The sequence below is a fragment of the Scomber scombrus genome, chromosome 23 (assembly GCF_963691925.1).
Source record: "Scomber scombrus chromosome 23, fScoSco1.1, whole genome shotgun sequence".
NCBI classification, from domain to species: Eukaryota; Metazoa; Chordata; class Actinopteri; order Scombriformes; family Scombridae; genus Scomber; species Scomber scombrus.
In genome coordinates this window covers 8066814-8092731 of record NC_084992.1, presented here as the reverse complement: position 1 = coordinate 8092731, position 25918 = coordinate 8066814, and the positions used below count along the sequence as shown (strand labels likewise).

The 25918-nt window shown below is 39.9% G+C and overlaps 3 protein-coding genes across 3 annotated transcripts; all 3 read left to right on the top strand.

Moving 5' to 3' along the window:
• The first annotated feature begins 309 nt into the window (after positions 1-309).
• Positions 310-15012, top strand: LOC134006342 (nuclear factor 7, brain-like). Its single transcript, XM_062445427.1, has 11 exons — positions 310-436; positions 2072-2208; positions 3719-3810; positions 4029-4174; positions 6900-7387; positions 7693-7884; positions 7989-8084; positions 10910-11143; positions 12303-12450; positions 13314-13340; positions 14474-15012. Exons 1-11 carry the CDS (start codon positions 310-312, stop codon positions 15010-15012), a joined length of 2226 nt encoding a protein of 741 aa, XP_062301411.1.
• A 2952-nt stretch (positions 15013-17964) lies between these two features.
• Positions 17965-21777, top strand: si:dkey-46i9.6 (E3 ubiquitin-protein ligase TRIM7). The gene is made up of 6 exons (XM_062445426.1): positions 17965-18906; positions 20027-20122; positions 20251-20481; positions 20606-20753; positions 20876-20902; positions 21005-21777. The coding sequence occupies exons 1-6, from the start codon at positions 17965-17967 to the stop codon at positions 21556-21558; spliced, it is 1998 nt and encodes a 665-aa protein (XP_062301410.1). The 3' UTR covers positions 21559-21777.
• A 734-nt stretch (positions 21778-22511) lies between these two features.
• Positions 22512-25047, top strand: LOC134006340 (E3 ubiquitin-protein ligase TRIM17-like). Its single transcript, XM_062445425.1, has 6 exons — positions 22512-23090; positions 23175-23270; positions 23355-23588; positions 24129-24276; positions 24360-24386; positions 24473-25047. The coding sequence occupies exons 1-6, from the start codon at positions 22512-22514 to the stop codon at positions 25045-25047; spliced, it is 1659 nt and encodes a 552-aa protein (XP_062301409.1).
• The last annotated feature ends 871 nt before the right edge of the window (positions 25048-25918 follow it).

Below are 25918 nucleotides of genomic sequence, written 5' to 3'. Positions count from 1 at the left end.
TGGACTCTGTGAACTCATCTGATCAGACATACATTTGGGCAGCATGTGGTATTTTGTGCTTTATGTATGTTTGTAAAGCACTTTGTGACTAGTATCTATGAAAGGTGTTGTATAGACAAAAATGCACTTACTTACTGACAGGCTGTCTAAATATATTGTAGATACATTTGTACTAACAACAAAACTGGCATAATGACATGAAAATTTACCTTTGGGCTCATTTAGATTTTCAGACCAAAACATGCCGAATATATGTCAGAAAGCCTGCAGTGCTGTTTCCTACAATTTACTGAATTTTGCAAAGGACCCATGCTTTGGAACAACAGCTCTTTCCGGGAGGTGGTCAATCACTTTAAAAAAGCAAATGCATTCACTGTGACAAGCGGTGAAGCCCATGAGGCTAAAGCTGGTGAAGTGGCTTGTGATGTCTGCTCAGGTGTGAAGCTCAAGGCCATGAAGTCGTGCTTATTTTAAGACCCACCTAGAGCCTCACAAGACAACAACAGCTCTGAGTAGACCTAAGTTGATTAAGCAAATCCAAAACCTGGAGGAGAGAATGTGTAAAAATCATGAGAAAGTCCTTGACGTGGTCTGTAAGAAAGAGACCGTATGAGATTAACCACAGTTGACACCAAGTCAAAAGCAGAAGCCGATTCACAGCAAGTAATGGTCAAATTTCACCTTTGTCCAAATTGTATGTTGTACCTGTTGTTTTAAAAGAAATCTTAATTTTCCCCCCTGCCAAACAAGTTTTTACACTGGAAGGAGCATTTTTCACCATATGACTTCTATGGACATACCGGTAAAAACAAGCAAGACCATGGGTGCATTCCGAAACCCACGCTACCACATTATTTAGTATGCCAAAAATATATAGTTCATCCCAGTACGATATGTCAAATACAGTATGCCAAAAAAACACCCTATGATATCCGGTCACATTTGGAGTCTGCAGACCAGCATGCTTTTCTGGCTTTTCTGATCCACAATCCTCTGCACTGCAGAAGATACGTCAAATTGGCTGAGCTGCAGAAAGAGCGCAGACCAATGACGGGTACTGCAATGGCAGTATGTCCCAAATGTATGCTGCAGTACGTACTAAAAGTAAAATGAATGTGATTTGGAAAGTGCTTCATAGAGGGAGAGCATTTTACTTTGTATTAAAAGTCAAGTTTGGTAGCACAAAACAATTCAAGGTTAGTGTTAGTGGGTTTTTTCGAAAGTGGAGTAGAAAAAAGCTTCTGGTTTCTTGCAGTGAAAGAAGGTAGAAAGAGTGAAAGATGAAATAACCCTTTTTTTCTTGCAGGAAACACTGCAGGTAATGTGGTTGTTATTAGGCAAAGTAGTGTTAGGGTAAATTATGATGATAGTTTTGATGCATTTAGGAAAGGATCCTTTTTCAGAATTAGGGTTAGGGTCTCATTTGTTTGCAATAGTAATTTTTTGCAATTGTCTAGTTGATTTGATCCTTTTAATGTTTAAAATTAAGAAGGATGCATAAATTGTTAAAATATGCTAGCCACTGCAACATATGCGGAAGTTTGTGGATAAGTGTGTAAAAGTTTCTATTTCAGCAATTACATTAGCACAATAACTCAGGGAGACGTGTTGGCCCAAAGGACTTGTGAGTTGTGCGCACACATTTTTCATGTCAAGAGATGGAGAGAGGCGGAGCTAATGATACAGGATAACTGGGAATGACTTCAAAGAAACTAAATTCAGGAGGAAGAGAGTTCACAGTCAGCAAGGGCATCAGATATTTACCAGCTGTGCACACCTGCCTCAACTCAGGCACACCTGTTAGTAATGTGGCTTGATGAATCCCCCACTCTCTAATCCAGAGAGTATCATTTACATAAAGAAATACCCTCAAAAGAAATTATTTATGGCCACAAAGCTGTCAAAGAGCAAAAACTTGAGTCTTGATAGTGGAGGTAAAGCAACATACAAAAATCAAAATACAATAAACCAAATACTTATAAAATGTAATACAGTTAACAACACAGAATCTCATAAATAACTGTTTGACAGCGTAAAACCCTCCACACTACTATCCTGTCTATTCTTACAGAGGACATCACCATCGACCCTGACACTGCAGGACTCTGGCTCATCATCAAGAAGTCTCCAAAGAAACAGAAAGTTCCAGGCAGCCCAGCAAGATTCACAAAAAACCCTTTTGATCTTGCGATGAAGGGTCAATCCACAGTCGGATGCTAATGGGAGGTTGGGGTGAAGGAGGAATCCAACTGGGTGCTGGGAGCTGACTCTGGTATTGTACAGAGAAAAGAGAACCCCAATATAATCATCAAACCAGCAGACAAAGGCTCAAAAATAGTAATACTCGATAGACAACAATACCTACAGGAAGCTCACAGACAACTCTCAGACACTAGAAATGACAAACCCATCCCACAAAGCATCCAAAACAACAACCACTCACTTAGTCATTCATTTCCAACAACACTCCACCCAATACCTTACCATCTCGGGTCTGGAGGCCCAAGACCGCTGGACCACGGGGTAGAGGAAGAGAGCAGAAAAAAATCTGAGCTTCTCTATCCAGCTTCTCTATCCAGCTGGATAGAGAAGCAAGTCTGCTGGTTCTATCCAGCTGGATAGAGAAGCTGGGTACAATAACACCACAGGGCCTCAATGACATCCCCAACTACTAAACTTTCACCCCACAGGAACAACTGCACCCACCCCCTTCCCTTACCTTTGTCCCCCTACCCTCACCCCAATCCCTTCCCCTAACCTCTACTCTTTACCCCAACCCTACCCCTTACCCTAACCCCAACCCCTTACCCTAACCCCAACCCCTTACCCTAACCCTAACCCTAACCCTAACCCTAACCCTAACACTAACCCCAACCCCTTATCCTAACCCCAACCCCTTACGAAGCCATTATGAAGACAGACAGGTGTCCGTCTTCCATGTAGAGGCCAGGACTCACCTCACTAACCTACACAAACAAAGTTGTGTGTATGTGTTGTATGTGTGTGCTGTCCATTCATCTTAATTAATCAAAATACACATTGTTGTCCCTAGAATAAAAAAAGTCGAGGGTGGTTGGTTCTTACCTTGGCCTTGATGGTTTTAACTCCTGGTCTTTCTGGTCCGATGAGGGGATCCCCTTCGGTTGCGGACCTTCTGTGGATGATACTTAAAAGACTTCGGTGTTCAAGTGTTAAACACAAAAAGGGTTTTCCGAGGGGGCTAAGAGCAGAACCTTCCACCGTCGGTAAAATTAATTTTATTCAAAAGGTTTTAAAACAACTTAAAAGAACCTTCCAGGATAAAGGGTCTTAAAAGCTTTCTACATGGGTCAAAACAAACAAATAAAAGAGACAAGGGACTATGTATTTAGCTTAATTTTAAAATACCTGACGTTTCGCAAATATCTTGCTTCTTCAGAGGTATAGGGTGAATGGATCAGCATAGTGGGTGTACATATAGAGTCTGTAGTAAGGAGGGGGCTTGTCTGTCTCTGGGACCACTTTGTCCAATCAGTGTGCTTGGATCCAGTTGTGGTTCTGACATAGGTTGATTGGGATTCAAATTTTGGAGGGAAAGGGTGTGTGACTTGTGATTGGGTAAAAGCTAGAGGGGCAGGGGACAAGGGGCAGTTCCAAGTAGTTGGTGTTAATTATCTGTGATAAGGTACCAAATATCCAGATGAGGATGGTGTAGTGGTGTGGGTGGATGCCTCTCAAGGTGCAGATCCAGGTTCAAGACCTGGCTGGAACACAGAGGTCTGGAGATAGGGACATGCATCCCTCATTCACCTTTTTGCTTAGGGAAGAGGGGTAGAGGATAGAAAATATTTTGGGTATTTTGTTTACAGAATTGGACATGGGGCCCAAGTCTGTGGCACTGGCTGGGTTAGGGTTGGGGTTCAGGGGTTGTGAAATAACATAAAGTGCACTGGCCTACAGATTTGGGCTACCCATGTCCCACACAGAATGTGTTATGTGGTATAGAGTGTTAGATAGAGGTTTATTGCAGGTGATGTATTGTGGTGTAGGTGCACTGGTCAAGCCTGTCATCCAGGGGAGCAGGGTTTGAATTCCAGTGCTGGCATCCCAGGTCTTCCACACACAGAGGAGCAGCCAACACGGTCACCCACCCACTACGTGCCTCCCAACAAAATAAAATCTAAAAACCAGGCAGGCAAGGGTGTTATGATTTTTGTTATTTATCCTTTGGTTTGTGATGGGTTTAAAATTGGTTGTTGGGATGTGTCGTGCAATAAAATCATGTTAATCATTATAACCCTATCCCTGTTCATTGGATTTGTGACATTTTTAAATACTTTCCCAACTGTTATAAAGCCTAGATAATGATTGGGTTAGGGTTAGGGCAAGTTTCTGAAATCTTAACGATGGTAACTTGGAGTTACCCCCGAAAGTGAGACCAGTTTTCGAGCCAGACCGTCTGCCACGCGACACTTAAGATGTAAGACACTTAGAAATTTTTCAGCTTGAGCTTCGTGGAACTGGTACACTTACTTTGTGGTCCTGGGATACTACCACTGCAGAGGTTGACTAATTTAGTCTTTTCAGGTTGAGGCCCATTGAAACGGAGAAAACACAACAAAACCTTTAGTTTGCATATTTGCAAAGCCAAATCTGTGAAAACAGTGTGAACAAAAGCACTGCATGAGTGTAGATCTGGGTGTGTCGCACTGAGAGTGGGAGGGCCGCTCCGAGTTTCAGGAAGAGTGTAACACCTGTTGTTGTGTCATTCAAGGCAAAGTGCATGAAGTGAAGGACTGCTGTGCTCCAAGTCAGACGAAAACATGCAGAGTAAGTTGTTTTATTTGCTTCAGTGTTTATCTGTTCACTGTAGAGTTTGTTTTTTAATGTTTTGTAAAAGTAGAGAGCTTGTTCCACATGTAAGCCTACAGTACAGAGTTACAGTCAGTGTCAAATTAAGTTGGACAAACCTCTCTATAAAAACACATTTGTAGAATCCAAAATATATTAATGAAATGCACATCTTAAAGTAATATGTTTAACCTGAATACAAATGATCAATAGTTTTTTTTTATTTTTGAAACAATGTAAAGCTAATTTAATCTCCTCAAATTTTGTTACAGTGTTAATCTCAGTCTAATTCAAGTCTCATTGGCTGTTGCATACAGGAAGCAAATGTGTTCATACAGTCCACATTACTTTCAGCACATGTAAATACATAAAAAAACTATACGTGTTATTTGTGAGATGTAATGGTTCTAAATGGAGATTCTGTAAAATGTAGTCCATTTGGATAAGCAACAGCTATATTTGTGGTAGCTGGTACACTTTAAAATACTGGGATTACCCGGAATTGTGTTTTCCTTTAAACCTGAAGCAACGTAGCACACTGCCAGTTGAAAGTCCTGAGTTTCTGCATTCTTTAGATATCTTCTCACCCATCACTGGACAGAATGACGCTTTTACATTTCTTACCTCCCTGCTCGAAGTAAAAAAGGCTTTGTGTCCTGTGGGATCAAAATGTGCTTTCTCGTCTTGTAGCCTTGTTTTTCCTCAAACTGATTTTTCTACTTCCCCTTGATAATGTGTGGAAATGTGAATGTAGTTATAAGTCATACAGCTCTTCCCTACTCCTTCATCACCTAGTTGTCTTTGTGCTGATGTTGTAAGCTACATATGACACACAGGGTACAGTAAATTATCAAAAGAATCTTAAAGACGCATACTTTGTTTTTAAATTTTTCACCCAACAACAAGCAGAAATCTCAGTTTTTTTCTCCCGCCTTGCTGTTTTGTTTTCGTAAATTCACCTGTCAACTGTTGTGAGTTTTGAGCAAAAAGAGCTGGAAGAAAATTTGGGGATTTAATGCAACTTCAAATAAATGCAGAAACACAAAAAGACAAAAGTGAAATTACTTAATTTAAACGTATCGTGTTGTCCACCTTTGTTTTAACACTTTGTGAAATCATGACGCTGTTTTCGTCATAGTCAGTATGTCTTACGCGTGGTATGTTGTAACTTGTAAACTACAGAAAACAGTAAATTATCAAAATGAGCTCTTAAACATCAGAATAAAATAAGAGGGAAGATGCATTTTTTCTTTCTTTCAATACCTCAGATAAGACACTGACTGCATCTGAACATCAACTCCATCCTGATTTTATGACTTGACTTTTATGACAAAAATACATCTGGATTTGTCTGAAAGATGTCATGGAATTTTTTTTTTTAGGTCATTATACATAAATGACCCCATTACACTAATTACACAAACCATTTAGTTTCCCCTCCTCTGGGACTCTACACATGACCCAATTCAAGTGCCAAATGAACAATACCAGATTATTCAAACTGACTGTAGCCATGCACTGGCTGACCTTTGACCCGGTAGCCAGATTAAGGTAACACAGTGTGACAAAACATATCCTTACTATCCTTACTGTTCATGAGCCTTTCTAGAGTTTCTCATCACAGCATGAATTATAAGATATACATGTTTTTGGAGGGTGTGTGATTCAATGTGTTTATATTTTGAAAGGACATTGTGTTACCGTTACAGTCACCTCACAAGGTTTCCATCCAATATCAGCCTGACCTACAGTCAACACGTCATTTGTTAGTCATATAATTATAGAATTTATGTAAGATGTCAAATATGACACTGCTGGTGCAAAATAGCTATTTATAATAAACTTGTCCTGAAATCCACTCCCAGGTGGTTTCACAGCAATTCACACTTTATTCTCTGTCTCTAAGTGACTCATGACATAAAGGTGTGAACAGCCCTCTTCAATGAAAGGCTAGACTTGTTAGAGGCCAAAAAAGTCCAGCAGTCTCTGGTTTTGTGGAGTTTCTATCTATCATCTAAGTTACAGTGTATCATGCCGCTCTCTCTCCCTTTTGTCCCTCTTTCTTCCAGGCGTAAGCTCTCCAGGCCTTTCCGGCCGTGTCCTCTCCGAGGATCAGTTCAGCTGCTCCATCTGCCTGGAGGTGTTCGTCGAGCCCGTCTCCACCCCTTGTGGCCACAGCTTCTGCAAGGCCTGCCTGCAGGGCTACTGGAACCACAGCAAGAAGTTCACCTGCCCCATGTGCAAGAAAAGCTACTCCAGAAAACCAGAGATGAGCGTCAACAGGGTCCTGGCTGAAATCTCCTCCCAGTTCCAGGGGCTGATGGTAGCTGGGGGAGCTGGAGGGGTCGGGGGAGCCGGGACAGCCTCGCGAGGATCCACGCTGAATCTGAACTCAGATACAGGTCATGGAGGCTCTCCAGGGCTTGACACTGGGGAGTTTGCTCAGGCTGGGGAGGTTCCCTGTGATGCCTGTATTGGGAGGAAGTTAAAGGCACACAAGTCTTGTGTAAACTGCCCCGGATCATTCTGTGAGACCCACCTCAGACATCATAAAAAGGTCAGTTGTTGTTTTTTTTAGGGTTTTTGCAAAGTAATATATGTTCACTTTCTCCTGGGAAGTACCTCTCTTTGTTTGTCTTTGTTCTTTTATTATATTATGTCTTATATATTCTAAGACTTTTCTTTACTGCACAAAGTAGACTCACAATTTATGGTTAAGAGTCTTGAGCGAGCATTTGAGGATTTTGCTGAGCTAGAGTTCCTTCCATGTTTGGGGATCTTAGCTGCAGTTGTGAGTTAGTTAAGCTTACATTTGCCCATCCAAATTCACGTCTCTCTCATCCTCCATGCTCTAACTCACAGGTAAAGTCTCTGACATCTCATCGTCTGATCGAACCTACCTTCCACCTGGAGGAAAAGATCTGTAAGAAACATGAACGTCTCCTGGAGGTCTACTGCCGCACCGACCATACCTGCATCTGCACGGCCTGCGCTGAAACTGCACACAAATCCCACGAGATCGTCACTGCTGACCATGAGTGGAAGAAGAAGATGGTGAGCCAAGCTGTACTCGCTTATTACCATCAATCGCATATTTTTTTTGTTCAGTTTAATTAAAAATCATGTTCAAAATCTGACCAAAAAATATATATTTACAGAGTAATCTGGGAAAGAAGAGATCAGAGCTGAAACATTTGATCAAAGAGAGAGCCAAGAAACTGGAGGAAATCAAACAATCCATCAAGGTTATCAAGGTGAGTCTGCTGAAGGGTTGAGTTGATAATAACCAACAACTTGCCTGTGAGTCTTAACTCTGTGTGCGCGTGTGTGTGTGTGTGTGTGTCATAGGCTACTTTCTGGGACCACGTTTCAGACTAAATATCGGTTAACTAGGGACCGCTTGTTCAATTGGAGACAAAAGCTGTGTGAAAGATTAATCTTGGATTGGTGGTTACGGTTAGGGTTAGGCAAGTAATGGTTATGGTTAGAGTTAGGGTAAGTGTACACGAAATGAATGTAAGTCAATATAATGTCACCAAAAGTTACCTAGGTCAAACTTTGTGTGTGTGTCGGTGGGAGCTCATGCACGGACAAAACTCAGCATGTTTGAAAGTGTTGTTGTCAGTTTTCTGTGCGACTTTCAGCCTTTTTTTTAATGATGCCTACAGCTCCTTTTTGAATAACTCTGCATGAATAATTTCATGGATTAAAACAGTAAATGTAAATTGACCTCTAAGGGAACTTTAGTGATATATTATTCATGCTTTTTGAGTCCAAATTTTGTATAATTTTATGATATTAGAATGATTTCCCATTGGTTTCCTTTAAAAATGAGTTTAGTATCGATCAAATTACACAATAAATATATAGTCAGAAAACTGAATCTTATCAAAAGTGGATGAAACTGGCTCATCTACATTGTGCCTTATTTGAATCTATTCCATTTTAAACAGATCTTAATCATGCACTCTCATGTGTTTGAACAGCAGTCTGTTGTATTGTTGTTGTAATTTCCGTCCCGTACTGCATATTAAATATTTACCCAGTCCACTCTGATGTCGCATTCTTCATGCGCTCAAAGGCTTTATTTGCATTTCAAGCAGCTCTTTAATCCACAAAGGTTTACAAAACGTGAGCAGCCCGTTGCTCAAGGGCACTCTGACAAGACCCACAGCTGTTGGTGGGATGACCCTTATCTCAGTTTACTTCGGCTTTCTTAGAAAATATACAACACATTTGGGCAGGATCTTACTCACACCTCTTGCTTCAGTTTGTTTTTCTCTTGCGTATACAGACGCAGATCCATGTCTTAGGCTGTCCAACCGGTGTGACCAGTATAGACATTTGTCTTTAGTTTCCCACACACCCTGTTTGCACCTACAGCCTCATGGCAGTATGAACCTAAAACACAAAGGATTGCATGCCTTTGTAGTTTGTATTTGAACTGTAATTGTAGTTGTAATATAACTGAGACTTGAGATGGTTTCCATAGCAATCAATAATATGAGTGTACCAAACTCCATATCAAATAATATGTATGTAGAGGGCTACTTTTTTTTCTACATATATTTTTGCCTACAGTAATAACAAATTATATGATTTTTGTGATCTTTCAGAAACTACAGTAAATCATAGCTAGTCTATTTTTGGACAAGCAAAAACGTATCCAGATTCAGTGTCAATGCGGGTAGTTGGTTTCCTGCTTAAAGACAAGTTTATCTGCTTTTAAGAATACAAAAAGGCTCAGTTACCAATGGGTTGAATATCAGGATGTCCGTGTGTGTGTGTGTGTGTGTGTGTGTGTGTGTGTGTGTGTGTGTGTGTGTGTGTGTGTGTACTGTGTAAACACATGACTGCAGCTACAGTGTGTATGTTGGTGTGATGGGCAGATAGTTGAAGACTTGGAGATCGAGACATGGATGCATCACGTATTTCTTTTGAAAAAAAATGTTCTTTTGCAAATCTTCAATTTACAGAATATTTTGCACTTTTTGCCAGAGGGGGAAAAAAATCTAACCGGGAATTAAAGAGTAATGTTTTAATGCAGTTTGAGATGAAAAGCTCAGTTGATGCATAGTAACCTGTTAGTCCAGTTGTACAAGCAGCAGACAGTAAGAAACACTGGATAAAAAGAGCATTGATTACTCACACTCATGTCAGTCATTAACTGAGGGAGAAAGAAATTGGGAGAGACAGAGATATGGGAACAATTTATTTAATAGACAAAGACACATTTATTTGTATAGTACGGCAGCTGAAAACGGCCGTGCTTGTAATTATTATTTTTAATGACGTTATCTTGAGATTAGAGTTAATTGTCTTCTGACCTCCAGATAATAAAGCTCGTTTTCAAGAGATAATGGGTGAATTTATCTTGTTATCTTGAGAAAACGAGATAACAACTTGTTTTCTCGAGATGACAGGATAATTATAGAGAACTCAAAAGTGAGTGTCTGGTTCATTAGATCATGACAGTTGGGGGAGGATTCTTCCTTAATTCATCAAAGGGTTAAAAAAAAGAGGTTACTGTAAGCCTTATAACAGCTGACTAATTATCTCCATATATATTATTTACATTCACACACTGAGACAGCAGATGACAGCAGTAAGTTACATATTTTTTGCCTATTTCGTGACGTCTTACCCTGAATTCTTACAAATGTGCAATATCAAAGCGGTCCAGCAGAGGTCGCCAATTTGACGTTGCAATACTAAAAAATAACATATTAAAAAATTTTGGCTTTTGCTGAGACAGCAGTAAATGAAAGATCAATAGAGAAAAGTTTTGAGTGGAATTTAATAAAAGATCATGCAAATTGTCCTTCAGATATGTTAAAAAATTCAAGTTAATTTCTGAGATGTTAAAAACCCCAATCCAAATGATGAGTAAACTGATTTTTTAAGTGTAAAATGTGTGTAGTTTTGCTCATAGACTCAAATTTTAAACTTTTTTTCATACTTTGGTCTTGAAAAAAATTTGACCTTTAGAGCTTACTTTTGCTTGAGTTGGCATTTAGTAGTCTTGACAGCTGTGGTGCATACTCACCTTAACCTCTCCCCTGTGTCACCTTCTTTGCAGGCCAGTGCTCAGAAGGAGTTGGAGGAGAGTTGGCAGGTGTACGCCGAGCTGCAGCGCCTGGTGGAGCATAGTCAGGCGGAGCTGGTGGAGCTGATCGCCACACGGCAACGTGAGGCCGAGCGTCACGCTCAGGAGCTGGCTCGAGGTTTGGAGAATGAACTGAGCCAGCTGAGGAGGAGGAGCAACGAGCTGGAGGCCTTTGCACAGACCCAGGACAAAGTGATCTTCCTCCAGGTAGTACAAGGCATCCACTTCCAGAGCTGTCACATTTGGAAAAGAAAATTATTCAACCTTGTGTCTTTTAACTTAACTTTCAAAGGAGCTGGTCACCATTTTTTGCACCAGCGCACCCCTGCATTGCCATGTCAGTGATGTATTATTTCGGCTGTGTATTGTTTTATCATGTATTGCTTGACTGCAGCTCTGTGTAGCATCTTAAGTTTGTTATATAATGTTATATAATGTTTTTGGTATATTTAACTATACAACTATATAGCCTTTAACGGCTTAAATTAACAGCATGCTCAAATGTCAGTTTTAAAAATGCATGCTGGAATTTTCAGTAATATTTCATTATTCATTTTTCCAGTGTGTAACCTACATACTCAAAACACACTTAGTATGCATTTGGGCCACAGCAAAGGAGCTCATTTTTAAGAGGCTGAAGCTCAGACAAAACTGTGTAAGCTCTTGCGTCACACCTAATTGAAAATAAATGTGCTTTAACAGATGAATGGCTTTTATTAGTAATGTTAGTCATATTATCCTTACATGCAGATTGACACTATATATTTTTGGAATAAACATTTATTTATTTTTAGCTGTAAACAGCAAATGATCAATAGTTGCACCAGCTGTAGGCGCTAAGAGATTTGTGACACAACATCAAAAGCCTCTCTGAACAGAGCCAGCTGTTGTGGAAGTTCCCCATGTGCATTTATCCTAGACTGTTTATGTGGATAAAATGTTGATTCTCCCTCATATGAAAGATGTCTTTGAAGTAGCTGAATTTTTCCAGATAGAACTGTAGGAAGGGGAAGCAAAGGCATATGGCCTCACATACCAAAACACTGTGTTTGGAAGAACAAAGCTACAGTAAGAGTATGACTGAATTTTGAGTTGTGTTTTCCCTTGCAGACACACTGGTCTTTATCTGTAACATTTTCTGTTGACAAAAATGTGCTCAACTGCACCATCTGCTAAATGTTCTTTGATTTTCCTGTCAAACTGACAATGTGCAGAGAGCTCTGTGTTGGTTATCTACATTACAAGATTTGGATTTACACTGACAGGCAGCAAATGTATACATCTGCACACTAAACTCAGTAAGATTTATTTTTCAACCTCATTCGTTTAACTTCATACTTTAACCTTTCTTCTCCACTTCTTGCAGAACCTGAACACGCTGCAGCCCCCTCCCGAGGCCTCTGATTGGTCAGCGGTCAGCATCAACACTGACCTCTATCTGGGAACCATCAGCTCCTCCGTCAGCAGCCTCATCGACAAGTTCCAGGAGGAGCTTAAAAGACTGTATGGGAAAGGTGAGGGCAGCTATAACCAAAGTTCATTTCTCACATGATTTTGAATAATTTTACATATTTTTGGACTATCTCTGTCTATAAATATATTTGTAAATACACAAGAAGTTGTTTGTGTAGTAAGTAAAGTGATACATGGACATGTAGTCACATTCAGTAATACCAATAAGGCTGTAAACATTTAAATTAAACATCATAAGCTTCACATGACTAGTATTTATTACAGTGCTATGGTACTGGATTGCATGTTTATACAACCAGACGTCACACACTTAATTTTGTACATACATCAATTTTGCAAAAGCTGATGCATTTTTCCTCCCAAAAAACAAACAAACTATATAATAGGTCAGAATATTACAGGTCTGATTGCAGAAAAAAATATGATTTGTAAGCAAGAATTATTTCCAAAATGCCAAAAGTGATATATTAAAACTCAAAAATAAATCACATCTAACTGCAAAATGTATAGTAAAATCCATCCCTCCTTGCCCAATTCCAACCACACATCCTGTGCAAAATCCAAAACAGTGATATGTAGGTCACTGTACAAGCACTTGGAAATAGACAAGTGACTCATCATTGTGCCAAACCCCCCCCCCCAACCAACCCCCAGACACTCACACGTTCACACATACAAGATGCCTGGACAGATGGAGATAGTGTTGATACCACAGTTCATCCATTTGGAATCAATGGAGAGGCAGCGGCAGAGGGTTGACTGACAGCAGCACATGTCTGGAGCACTTAAAGCTCTGGCTTAGATCTACATGTTTACCACCCACACGTGCCATCTGCTGTGACTTTGACTCTTCAGCTGTATGACTTGCTTTCTCTCTCTCTGTGTTGTTCTCTCCCCCTCTCAGAGCTGCGGAAGGTGCAGAACTACTCAAGTGAGTAACACCTCAAGTTTGCCAGTCTGATGATATTATATTAGTGGTTTCTCCAGGGCATGACACTTCTCATAAGTGTTTTTGGAAGAGAGTGTGTTTGGAGATCTTGGGCAGTGCAACCAGAGCTTAATATGGCTTTCAGTTCTTGTAATTGGCCACAAGAGGACGCCACTTTGACAGTCAGTTAAAACCTTTTAAATCATTTTTGTCATTACAGTCTCATGCTTTGCAGTCAAATATTACACAAATCCACATTCTAGTAGACCTGGTAGTAGCTGGATCTAGTGCATATCTTTAAGTTTACCGAAGTACCAATTATGTCAGGAAATATTTGGGGAAATTACCATAAAATGCTGCATAAAACATTTAGAAGCAGCCTTAAACTGGTCTTTCAATGTGTTTATATGTACTCAAGTAACTAAGTTACAGCTGGCTTTCTCCAGACAGCTGATTTACATTTACAACTGTCAAGTAAATGAGAAACCTGGTTACTGTAATCGGGGTAGGAGATAAGAGGAAACATGATTTGAGCAGGTAGATTTCTCATGGAGAACATAGTTTCCCATCATGTGTACATGTTTTCCGTTCAGGTTTTGAATCAGCTTTTTTGCAAGTGCACATGTGCATAGGAAAAATACTGCTGACAGGGAAGGTACACTGTAGAGCGGTTGGATGATAGGATAGATCATTTTACACAGAGCGATGGGTCAACACTTTTAAAATAAACCCATCCAAAGCTCGACTCAAACACAGACTCTGACACAAACACATGTAAAGAAAGCATCTTCTCGCACTAATACAGTAAAAGCTACACTTCCAAAAATGAGGGGTAGAGGAGAAATTTGAGTATCGATCCGCTGTAAACATGTAATGCAGAATTACATAGCCAGGTTAATATTGTGCATGCAAAGGCATTCTACGGTTAACCATTTAACATCCAAAGAATAGCATTAGTTGGAATCAAATAATTGTCCAAGGAGATTTTAAATCAAAGCACAAACTGTGATGGGCGGATATATGACAGTCATCATTTGGAGGAATCACTACATCAAGTTTACAAGTTCTGATACACAAAATCCATCATTGTGGTAGTAAAAAAAATGTAATTCTCTGCTCTTCTTTGTCCTGGCCAGGTGAGGTGATTTTAGACCCCGCCACTGCTCAAAAAAACCTGGTCGTATCTGATGACGGTCGCCAGGTGAGGTATGAAGAGCGTAAATCCTCTCACACTGAAGGCCCGAGACGCTTCAGCCCAGCCCTCTTCGTCCTGAGCAGAGAGGGTCTCAACTCCGGACGCCACTACTGGGAGATGGACGTGGCACGCAAGACAGCCTGGACCCTCGGTGTGACCAGTGCATCAGCCCGTCGCAAGGGTGAGATTAAACTGAGTCCAGATGGTGGATACTGGTGTCTGTGGCTGAAGAACGGCGAGGTGAAGGCTCTGGCATCGTCCCGTCTGCTTCTACTGCTGCCTTCTCCACCCAGTAAAGTGGGAATCTACCTGGATTATGAAGGAGGCCAGATCTCTTTCTATGATGTGAAGGCACGCCTGCATCTCTACACCTTCATGGACACCTTTAACGAGAGTCTGTACCCTATCTTCAGCCCCTGCCTCAACCAGGAGGGGAAGAACTCCTCTCCTCTCGTTATAACCCCTGTTAAACACACCTGACTTGACACCAGCAGCCAGTCACACGCTTCACATATAGCTTTAGGTCAAGACAACAAAGGTTTGGTGTAAAGTGCAACCATGACGGTTTCTCTTGTTCGCAAATCACTTTACCTCAAACAACTTTAGATCTCAAGAAAGCTAGAAACAGAAGTAAGTTTGCATTTTTTTTAAAACACACTGCAACATTGAAACAGTCAGATTATTACATGTTCTCAACACAAATCAAGGCTTCAAAGCAATTAAAAGCATGCATTGTATTACCAGTGTGTGTTTAGGTCAATGGAAACCAAAATGTAACATTAATGGTACTTTATTGACTGACTGTATTTATTAAAACTTTGTTACTCAAATGTCACAAGTAGCCAACGGTTTCGTCTTATTGTAAATTTTCAAAATGTGGATAAAATGAACAAGAAGTATGTCATGGTATGAAGACGTGTGAAGAACAAATGAGAAATATCATAAAGGACTAGTTGTGAATGGTGGTTCTCACTTTGCACAGGAGATAGAAGTTTAAATGATGCTGTATCTTTGGCACTTTTCCTTATGGTGTAAGTCTTTGTTTAACTGTATTGGTAAGGCTTTGGAGACTATATTAAAGCAATGAAGTTTATTGATGCACATTTAATTTCTAGATGTTTAGGCTTCCAAAATGAAAGATTGTTATACATACTGTAAATGTGGACTATGGCATTGTTTGAAACAGGCTTTTTAAAAACAAGCTGTAGACCCAGGATTATTGAAACCATGAAACTATGTGGTGTATTTTTTATATGAAATGATTGCTTTTGTACCCTTCTTTCTGAACTTATTCAATAAAGATGATCAGTCACAAAAATCTATTTTATGTTAATTCTTTCAAACAAAGGGAGAACAAAATGTTTATCTCCTAAACAGACATTGGAGTTAGAAGAAAAGAGGAGTCCTCAGGACTGAGATTTGTTTTTGGAAACACGGAAGGAAATAATTCATTATAATGACATTTTTTGTCACCTAATTGCATGTTTGGAGTATACTATATGTCAGCCAGTCTAAAAACCAATCAATATTTTCAAAATAATCTGTTATAAACATGTCAAAGAAAAAGAGTTGAGAATATATAAACATATGTCATAAAATGTAAATAGAAAATCCATATTATTATTATTATTACTATTATTACTATTATATTAATTCAGAATTATGAGCTACACCTGCAGGAGATGGAAAAAATAGTAGAAACACCTTACAGTACATTAAAGTAGCCCTAAAATATCAAGTTAATTATGCCCAACATGTTTTTGTTGACAATTCAAATTAAACAAATTATGGTTGTGCTATATCAATCAATCAATCAATCAATCAATCAATCAATCAATCAATCTTTATTGATATAGCGCCAAATCACAACAAAAACTTATCTCAAGGCACTTTACATATAGAGCAGGTCTAGACTGTACTCTTTATATCTTTTACAAATTATAGCCCAAAAAAAAATCATCTCTGACTAGAAATAACATATCACATGATGAAACCTGTCAGCATTTCAAGGCTGCTGCCAGTCTTTGTGTTGTGTTGTCCAGCTCCTGTATTTGATCCAAGCTGCACTGCATGGTATTCTCTGTCAGGCTAAAGGCTGACAGCTCAGAGGGCCATGGCCAGGGAGTATAAATTTGTATCTGGGGTAAAAGGAGAGCGAGGGAGGGGGGTATATTTTGGGTCTTAGGTAAGTGTGTGTTAGTTGGGGGGAGTTAGAGGTGGCAGTGGTTACAGCCTGTCTCATGTGTCAGTGTACAGCCGAGACTCGAGGCAGCTGCTCTCTGGTGAGTGTCCCGATATCTCTCTTTTTGCTGTCTCTCCTCACTCTCTTTTCATTTCTATACTGTCACATCTGCTCCTCAGTGCGCTTATGAGTTGCTTAAGGGGGTGTTGTTTGGATTTTGGATTTTTTAAATATTGTTTGGCTGCTTAAGAGCTATGACCTGAATATTTTTTCTATTGCAGTTAGTTTAGCACAGATTCTGACAAATTTCAAGAAAAAAGGCATATACAAGTCCATATTTTGTGAGCCATGCAGTGCTTAAATGTGATAAAAATCATCCAGAACATTATCTTGTTTACCGCAGAGAAGAACTGCAAGGAGGGTCACTGACTGGAACAATATTTTTGGAAAGATGTTAATCTGGCCTGCCATGAATACCTAGGCCTCAAGCAGAGAGCTGCCTGTGTTAAAAGTGAAACTCGCAAACATCTCCACATGCTGACAGTGTGTGTTCTAATTAAATAAGCCTCATATATTTAGCTTGAGATGTAAATTAGTTTTACTTGAAAAGCAAATGTCTGAAGTTAAAATTCCTTGGTCTAAAATAATTTATTAATTAGTAGCCGTAGTAGATATTACAGTACAGTAATAGCAAAGATATGTTTGATATAATTTAGAAATAATGTTGCCATTACATACTTTGTCCATCAGGGGGCTCTAATTAGTTTATTTTTCAACTGCAAAATGTCTCACTCAGTACACATTTAGGATATTATACTGGCCAAAAAGAACGATATTTAAGGTATTCTGATCAAAATGTGTATATAAAAAATAAGTCAATATATCATCAAATTGGAAAAATGTAAAGAAAGAAAGAAAAGTATGGATTGGCCTCAGAAATCAGTCAAGCTCAATCGAATAACTAAAATGAACAGTCTGACAACACTCCCTCAAGACTCACAGGGGCTCATTTATAGAAAAAAAGATTTAGTTTTCCATCACAAAAATGGTATATTTTTAAAAATCTTTGGCTTGAATTTGACACTATAGGTGAGCCCCGTCATGCTTTGCTTTGTAGATTCGCATGCAGATGACCCTAAATAAAGTCATACCATCTAACCCTACTGACCTCGATATCACAGCAGGTTTGATGACCCTTTCAAAGGCTGGTTGTTGCGCTGAAAATGACCCTACCTCTCCGCCGTCTAGGAATGGCAACTACTGGGAACCTTTCTGAAGAGCAGGTGCACTGCTCCATCTGTCTCGACGTGTTCACCAATCCCGTATCCATCCCCTGTGGACACAACTTTTGCCAAAGCTGCATACTGGGATACTGGAAAACCAGTCCTTTGTACCAGTGTCCCATGTGCAAGAAGTCCTTTTACAAAAGGCCCGATATTAGCGTTAACACTGTCTTGCGAGAAATTGCAGAGCAGTTCAAGGAGATTAGGGTTAAAAGTGTGAAAGGGAACGTGAGCAAAGAGGACGAGGAGGAGGGGAAAGTGGAGAAAGAAAAGAAGTGGACAATGGAAAGACGGAAAAAGGAGGATGAGGAGAGACTTTTGGAGAAAGGTCACAAGCAGCAGCTAGTGGAGGAGCTGAAGCAGAAGCAAGAAGAAGAGAAGAAAAAGAAAGAGGCATCAAAGGAGAAACCAGGAGATAAGAAGCCACAAGAGGAGTTACCACCGCTGATCCCCCGAGTGTCACCGCCCAAAACTTCCCCTCGGACATCACCTGAGAATTCAGCTCATCGTCCACCACCACCACTTCCCCAAACATCAACCCCACCATCACCTCAAACCCCTGCCTCTGCAGCACCTTCACCTACTTCTTCTTTGTTCCCACTGTCTTACTGGGAGGAGGTCCTGTGTGACGTTTGCTTAGGGGAAAGCAGGCCGAAAGCGGTCAAATCCTGCCTTGTATGTCTCACTTCCTACTGCGAGGAGCACCTGAAATCTCACACCGCCAGGTTCACAAAGCACAAGCTGATGGAGCCTGTTGCGAACATGGAGGACAGGATGTGTCCAAAGCATCAAAGACTGTTGGAGCTGTTTTGTAAGAAGGATCAGACCTGTGTGTGCGTACTCTGTACTGAGACAGACCACAGGGCCCACTACACTGTCCCTGTGGAGCGAGAATGGACAGAGAAAAAGGTGAGACAGATATGTAACTATCCACATACACAGGATAAAGGTTTAGTCAGGCAAATGTTTCTCAGAGGTAGAGAAGCATTCCACCATACACGTGCAAGACTGAAAACATTTCAGTGCTAATGTTTGTTTTCAAGTCAAATACGTTGAAACGGGTTGCAAGGCTTGAAAAGCACAGAAAAAAGCAAAAAACAACAAATACATTATGCATTGTATAATTTTCCTGCCAAGACTAAACATTTGAATGTCTCTCTCATGTCTGTACAGTACATTTGACACTACAGCCTGCAGATCAGCTTATTTTAGCATAAAGACTGACAACAAGGGGGAAACAGCTAGCCTGGCTCTCTCCAAAGGGAACAAAAGCTGCCTACCAATACCTTCAAAGTCCCTATGAAGGTTTTATGAGGCGTTATGTGCCAGACTATTTCTTGGTTGGGCTCAGTGTCTTGATGGACTCTCCACTGGTTGCCTGATATTTATAGCTATGACAAGACTATGTTATTGCTCTATGATTTTAATACCAAGTTCTTGAAATATCCCTTTTAAGTGGCTAGAAGACGGTACTATGGTACTATGGAAACAAAGGACCTATCAAGCTAATCTTCTATCTTCAGTTTTGTCTGTATCTAAGGAAATATCCAAACTAAACTAGCTAAATTTGAAAATGCATCTTTTCTTAGCATTGTCCTTTTGTCTAGACACAGACAGATTTTCTCAAATCCATGAATGGCTGTTAAGGCCATCATACAGCCCATCATGAAATACGGGTTTGTCATTGTTGTTATAGTAAGCTAGGTAGATACCTTCCTAATTTTACAAGGGTGAACCTTGAGTTTGTAGGTTACTCTGTAAAGCTGTGGTTAAATGACTCCATGCAGTAAATTCCAGGGTTTAATGCAACAAAAACATTATTTGTTCATCTTAATTGTGCATTATAAGACTGTTGGCCAACAGCATCAGTCACCACATATACATTAAACTGATCCATAGTCCATGTCCACATCTCTAAAACACAATCTTCTGTTCTCACAAGAAAATAACTAAAAACTGTAACTGAGGATAAAATATGTTCATTCATGTAGAATCATCAGTGTTGTTAATGTTACATTTTGTTGTGTAGGCGCAGCTGAAGAGGACAGAAATAGACGTCCAGCATATGATTGATCAGAGAGTGAAGAAGGTGGAGGATATCAAGCACTCTGTGGAGCTCAACAAAGTGAGTCAGCTGCTGCAAAAAGTCTCAGTGTTTGTATTTACACGCATTAATATTTCAAATAGAGTTTTATATTTTCTTTCTATTTCATCTTGAGCACTATGACGCTCAATGAAACACTCTGATTCCAGGCTGGCGCTCAGAGAGAGATCGAGGACAGCATGCAGGTCTTCTCAGAGCTGGTGCGCTCCGTCCAGAGGACTCAGGCCAACCTGGTTTTGGCCATAGAGGAGAAGCAGAGGCAGACTGAGAGGTGGGCTGAGAACCTTATCACTGAACTCGAGCAGGAAATCGCTGAGTTAAAAAGGAGGAATACAGACCTGGAAAACATGGCTCGGACCGACCACATTCACTTCTTGAGGGTGAGAGAGCATTTTCTTGTTCTCTTTGAGCTTTAGTCCTGAAAATGTTTTGTTATGATGTTTACATGACATTTTGAAATTAAACTTAAATAACCATTTCATGTCTTGTACTGTGTTTCTGTAGAGTTTCCCAGCTCTTAACACTCCACCATCTGTCAAAGACTGGTCTGAGACCAATGTACCCAATGACATATGCATAGGCATGATAAGGAGGGCTGTGTACCAACTGGAGGCAACATTGAATGAAACAATCGAAAAACTGGCTGACAGTGGTAGGACTTCCTTTGGCAATTTCATATATATTTTATTCAGTTTCTGTTCATTTTGGTTTTAAATTGAAAGCAACACCTGAAGAAGCAGGAAAAAGATCATGTCTTTTTTTTTTTTTTTACAGAGATCAAAAAGGTTCTGAAATATTCAGGTAATTTATTTTAGTTTTTTGGGGTTTTTTGGGATCTGGTTCACTGTAAATTTGTCATCCTCTCAAAACTCTCCAACTAAATCCTTTGTTATGTTTTTGCAGTGGATGTCACGCTGGACCCTGACACAGCCAACCCGTGGTTGCAGCTTTCCCAGGACAGACGTCAGGTGAGACACCTGGGGGCGTGGCAGGACCTCCCTGACCGACCTGAGCGCTTTGACACGGTGGTCATCGTCTTGGGCCGTGAGCGCTTCACCTCAGGGAGACATTTCTGGGAAGTCCAGGTGGGGGACAAGGACGACTGGTACCTGGGAATAGCCAAGTCTTCTGTAAACAGGAAGGGCAAGATCTCTGTAAGCACCACCAATGGCTATTGGGCTCTGGCCATGAAGAAAGGCCAAGAGTACCGAGTGTCAACATCACCGCCGTTACTGCTCACCCTCGACTCCAAGCCCAAGCGAGTGGGTGTGTACGTGGACTATGAGGAGGGGCAAGTGTCGTTTTATGACATGAAGGCTCGGACTCATATTTACACGTTCAAAGATACATTCACAGAGAAGATTTTGCCCTTTTTCTACCTGTACTGCTGCGACAAAGCCTCTGATACCTTTGTGATTGGTCCTGTGAATGAGAAAAGCCCGATCAAACCAAGCTAGTGACAGGTTTTAAGATTTAAAAAACACATAAAAAAAGCTGGAAAACCCTTGCAATGCAAACAGACTGTATTTTGAAAACCAGTGTTTTATGTACATTTATAACATGTATAGCGTAGCTCAACAAATATATTAATTGCACATTTTACGTATTCATATTAGCTCACGGAGGTTCCACAAAGAGTTGATTCTAAGAATTTGGGCAGTTTGCTCGTTGGCAGATTTCCTAAAATAAAGTATACCCAAAGTAGAGTAAAAAAGTAGAGGTAGTTTTTACTTTAATGATGTTTTGATGGTTAAATGATTGCATGTTCATATGTGGTTGATGTTGTAAAGGTTGTGGATAATTGTGTCATGGTCTGGACAATAAATGTTGTCTCAAATATTCTCAAATGTCACTATTTCTGGCTTCATGGATTTTTACTTTAAGTTTCATTTCAGTAAAATGATGTCATTTGACCACACCCACTAAAGTGACTGGGCCTGCTTCAGCTTCTCACAGGCTGGTCTTTATCCATTTCTATGTCAGATGTAATGAATATTGAATTGTTTCACTGCGCTCCGTCTTGCATGTGAAAGTCAGTTCAGACCTCAAAATTTACAGAAGGACTAGGAAGAATCTGGTGAGTTATTTTTCCAACACTTTTTACTGTTTGTTTTACTTACTCTTTAAAAAAAAACACACCTCTAAGATACCGTAATGTGTGATTAAGATGTTTAAACCACAAGCTGATTCATATGTAAGTGAGTCACTGGGCGGGTCAGGACTCGCATTAAAAACAACCTAAAAATAGACTTGATGACAAAGACTAATCTAGATTTCATGTCATATTTTGTAGTTTTTATGTCTGTATTCAGTGCAAGACAAAACCATTGTGGTAAGGGTTGCACATAATGTTAAAAAAAAGACCTGAAATAGAAAACACAAACTACATTTCCTCTTGCAGAGACCCATAATGTCATCATTAAATGTCCTCGCCTCATTGCCTAAGGATCATTTCCATTGCTCGATCTGTCTGAATGTCTTTAGTGACCCAGTCACCACACCTTGTGGTCATAACTTCTGCAAGAACTGCCTCAACGAGCACTGGGACAAGAGTGAGTTATGTCACTGCCCGATGTGCAATAAAAGATTCCACGTCAGGCCCGAGATCTACACAAATGTTGTTATTGATGAGATTTCAGTCCAAATGAAGAAGCAGAAAGTTGAGACACTGGAATGCGCTGATGCACCGTGGCAGGTGAAGTGTGATGTGTGCTCAGAAGTGAAGTACAAGGCCCTGAAGTCGTGCCTGGTGTGTCTGACGTCATACTGTGAAGCCCACCTGGAGCCTCACCAGAGAGTTCCCTCCCTGATGAGACACAAGCTGATCGACCCGGTGGTCAACCTGGAGGAGAGGATGTGTGTAAAGCATGAGAGGATGCTGGACCTTTTCTGCAGGGATGAACAGGTGTGTATCTGTCTACTGTGCAATGAGACAGACCACAAATGCCACGACACAGCGCCTGTCGAGGAGGAAGGAGCTTTACAGAAGGTAAGATAAAGGGTGAGCTAACCTCAAAATGAGAGAATGACTGACTTATACCCTTTTAAAAAGAATGTAACTCTATACTATTAGGGAAATATTGAGTCCAAAAAGGCTCAGATCAAAATGATGATTGAGGCCAGAATGGAAACGATAAAAGAATTTACCGAATCATCTGAAATGAGAAGAGTAAGTACTGCGAACATTTTGTACAATTTTACCATGTACTGTATATATTGGTCCTAATGACATGGTTTCTTTACTTTATTGCAGGAGAAAGCAAGTAAAGAGTCTGATGACAGTGATAAGCTGTTCAATACTCTGAAGAGTCGTGTTCAAGAAATGCAAACGAAAATTAATTCAAGTATTCAAAAGAAGCTCAGAAAATGTCAAGACAAAGACGAAGCGCTGATTCAAGAGCTGGAGGAAGAAATCAACCAACTGCAGAGGAAGCACTCTGAACTGGAGGAGCTTTCACAAAGTGATGACCACCTTCACCTTCTGCAGGTTAATGAAAACCCCCAAGAGCCACCAACATGCACTTAACATACTAATAATGATCCTGTAATACACAATCGACCAATCATTTGATTCCTTGTTTCCCTCCCTTGTATCTTTCCTCACTCCTCAATAAGGATGAAATGAGAAAGGGATGCAAGAAAAGGGGAATCAAGACAACTCAAATTTTATTAAATGAGATGTTTGTAATCATGGCGGACCTATTGGATTCCCAGGTAAAAGGAGAGAGCAGAGGAGATATGAAAGAAAAGTGAAACAAAAAATGACAAAAACGATAGAAATACTATTAATAGTATTTTTGTCACAAAGTTGATTTAAAAAAAACCTGTTTGCCAAAAATGTGGTTACAAGATGCAAAATTAGTTTTGATATACAGTACCAGTCAAAAGTTTGGACACACTTTTCCATTCACATCAATGAGAAAGTGTGTCCAAACTTTTGACTGGTACTGTATATGGTTTGCCCTTTTGAAAGAGATTAACTATAGCACTGTGCCACTCATGATCATGTGTTTGTGAATCACTGTAGACTTTGCAAGGCCTGAGCACCCTCTCAGACAGCAAGGACTGGTCTCAGATCAGGGTTTACTCAGACGTGTACGTGCAGACTCTGAGGAGAGCAATGTCTCATCTTGTCAACACGTTTCAAGCTGAACTGAAAACTCTGACGAACACAGGTAAGCATCTGCCTCATCAGTGATGATGAAGACTATTTAATGAATTTCCCATAACGGAGGTGTTGTGTGTTCATATATTACAGAACTGACAAGAATGAGACAATATAAAGGTGATATCACAAATACACATGCTTTATTTTTTTATTTACGGATTAAATTAAATTATTATCAATAATAATTTTTTATTTTTTTTCAGAGTCCGTCACCTTTGACCCAACCACTGCTGGCTGCTACCTTGTGGTGTCTGAATTTGGTAAACGTTTGAAGTACTCCAAAACTGTGAGCCCTTCATTGTATGTTGACTCAGACAGGTTTGACTGTCCTATGGTTTTAGGCACAAAGGGCTTCACCTCTGGGCGGCACTACTGGGAAGTCCAAGTAGGCCTTAGAAATGAATGGGATGTCGGTGTTGCCAAGGAAACGGTAACCAGGTCTGGGAGGATTGTTGTGAAAAGAGAAAATGGCTTTTTTGCCATAGGGAAGAAAGGTGCTGAATATAAAGCTCAATGCACACCTTACACAGTTCTTAACTTGAGTCCCAGGCCACGAAAGGTCGGAGTTTACGTGGACTACAAGGAAGGCCGAGTCTCCTTCTATGATGTGAATGAGAAATTGCATATTTACTCTTTCACAGGAGAATCTTTCACAGAGAAACTGCTCCCGTACTTCTATCTGTACAGTTGGGCAAAGAAATCAGAGCCTTTGGTTATTACCTCAATGGAAACATCTCTCCTCACTCACTTTGGCACCCTCAGACAAGCTAAAGAATAACTAATCAGTGTCAAACCTCAGATATTAAACCTTTCCCAACTCATTGCATACAGTAACGTTATCCTAATGATCTCTTCTGTTCTCCTGGAGACCTGGACCCTCTTTAACAGCTCAACAACATACTTAACACTGTTTTATCAGCTTGATGATGACGTTCCCCAATTACCTAAAGACATGCTTCAGAACTCAGACATGATTAGCTGCAAATGATTTTCATATATTCTTTATCTACTACACTTCCCAAATCCCAGATGAGTCTATTTGGATCTCTTGTTAATAGAGTTTTACAACAGGGAGTTCTAATTTAACCCAAACATACTGCATCAATATGGATGATAAGATATTTTTTCTTTGTCCATTATTAATCCACACTGCATGTACTCAAAGTCAACTCTAAAATTGGAAAGACCACTTTTCAATTTCATGCTCCAGACTCCAGGAATGAGCCACAGTGCAGTTTAAAAATGGATAATCTTATAAATTACCAACACTTTAGAAACACGATTTTAAATCTTCCCACAGCAAAGTGTAATTGTTTTAAGTGATGAGGTTTTATGTTATCACTCTTATCGGATGAATGGTTGATGTTTCACTCAGCATTATGTATTTTTAATTTCTTTTACTATGTTATTTCAACTTTGTTTATATTTATTGTTACTACCATTTTATGTCTGTTCATGAGAGTGTCTTTCTTATGTTTTTATTTATTTTTTATTTCATGTAGATTCAGGTCTCTCTTGAAAATGAGATTATATCTCAATGGGATTACCTGATTAAATAAACGTTAATAAAATTAATGACTGATAGGTGATTGATAAGGTCTAATAACAATGCTTTGTGTTTATTTCAGTGCATGGCCAGATTGTGGCAC

Excerpts from the sequence above, each read along its gene's own strand:
- LOC134006342 (XM_062445427.1), top strand. The coding sequence starts at position 310 with ATGCTTTGGAACAACAGCTCTTTCCGGGAGGTGGTCAATCACTTTAAA. Across the intron at positions 4,175-6,899 it reads AAAATCTAAAAACCAGGCAG|GCGTAAGCTCTCCAGGCCTT; the intron begins GCAAGGGTGTTA and ends TCTTTCTTCCAG. Across the intron at positions 8,085-10,909 it reads AATCCATCAAGGTTATCAAG|GCCAGTGCTCAGAAGGAGTT; the intron begins GTGAGTCTGCTG and ends CCTTCTTTGCAG.
- si:dkey-46i9.6 (XM_062445426.1), top strand. The coding sequence starts at position 17,965 with ATGGCAACTACTGGGAACCTTTCTGAAGAGCAGGTGCACTGCTCCATC. Across the intron at positions 20,482-20,605 it reads ACCACATTCACTTCTTGAGG|AGTTTCCCAGCTCTTAACAC; the intron begins GTGAGAGAGCAT and ends GTGTTTCTGTAG. Across the intron at positions 20,903-21,004 it reads AAAGGTTCTGAAATATTCAG|TGGATGTCACGCTGGACCCT; the intron begins GTAATTTATTTT and ends ATGTTTTTGCAG.
- LOC134006340 (XM_062445425.1), top strand. The coding sequence starts at position 22,512 with ATGTCATCATTAAATGTCCTCGCCTCATTGCCTAAGGATCATTTCCAT. Across the intron at positions 23,589-24,128 it reads ACCACCTTCACCTTCTGCAG|ACTTTGCAAGGCCTGAGCAC; the intron begins GTTAATGAAAAC and ends GAATCACTGTAG. Across the intron at positions 24,387-24,472 it reads AAGAATGAGACAATATAAAG|AGTCCGTCACCTTTGACCCA; the intron begins GTGATATCACAA and ends ATTTTTTTTCAG.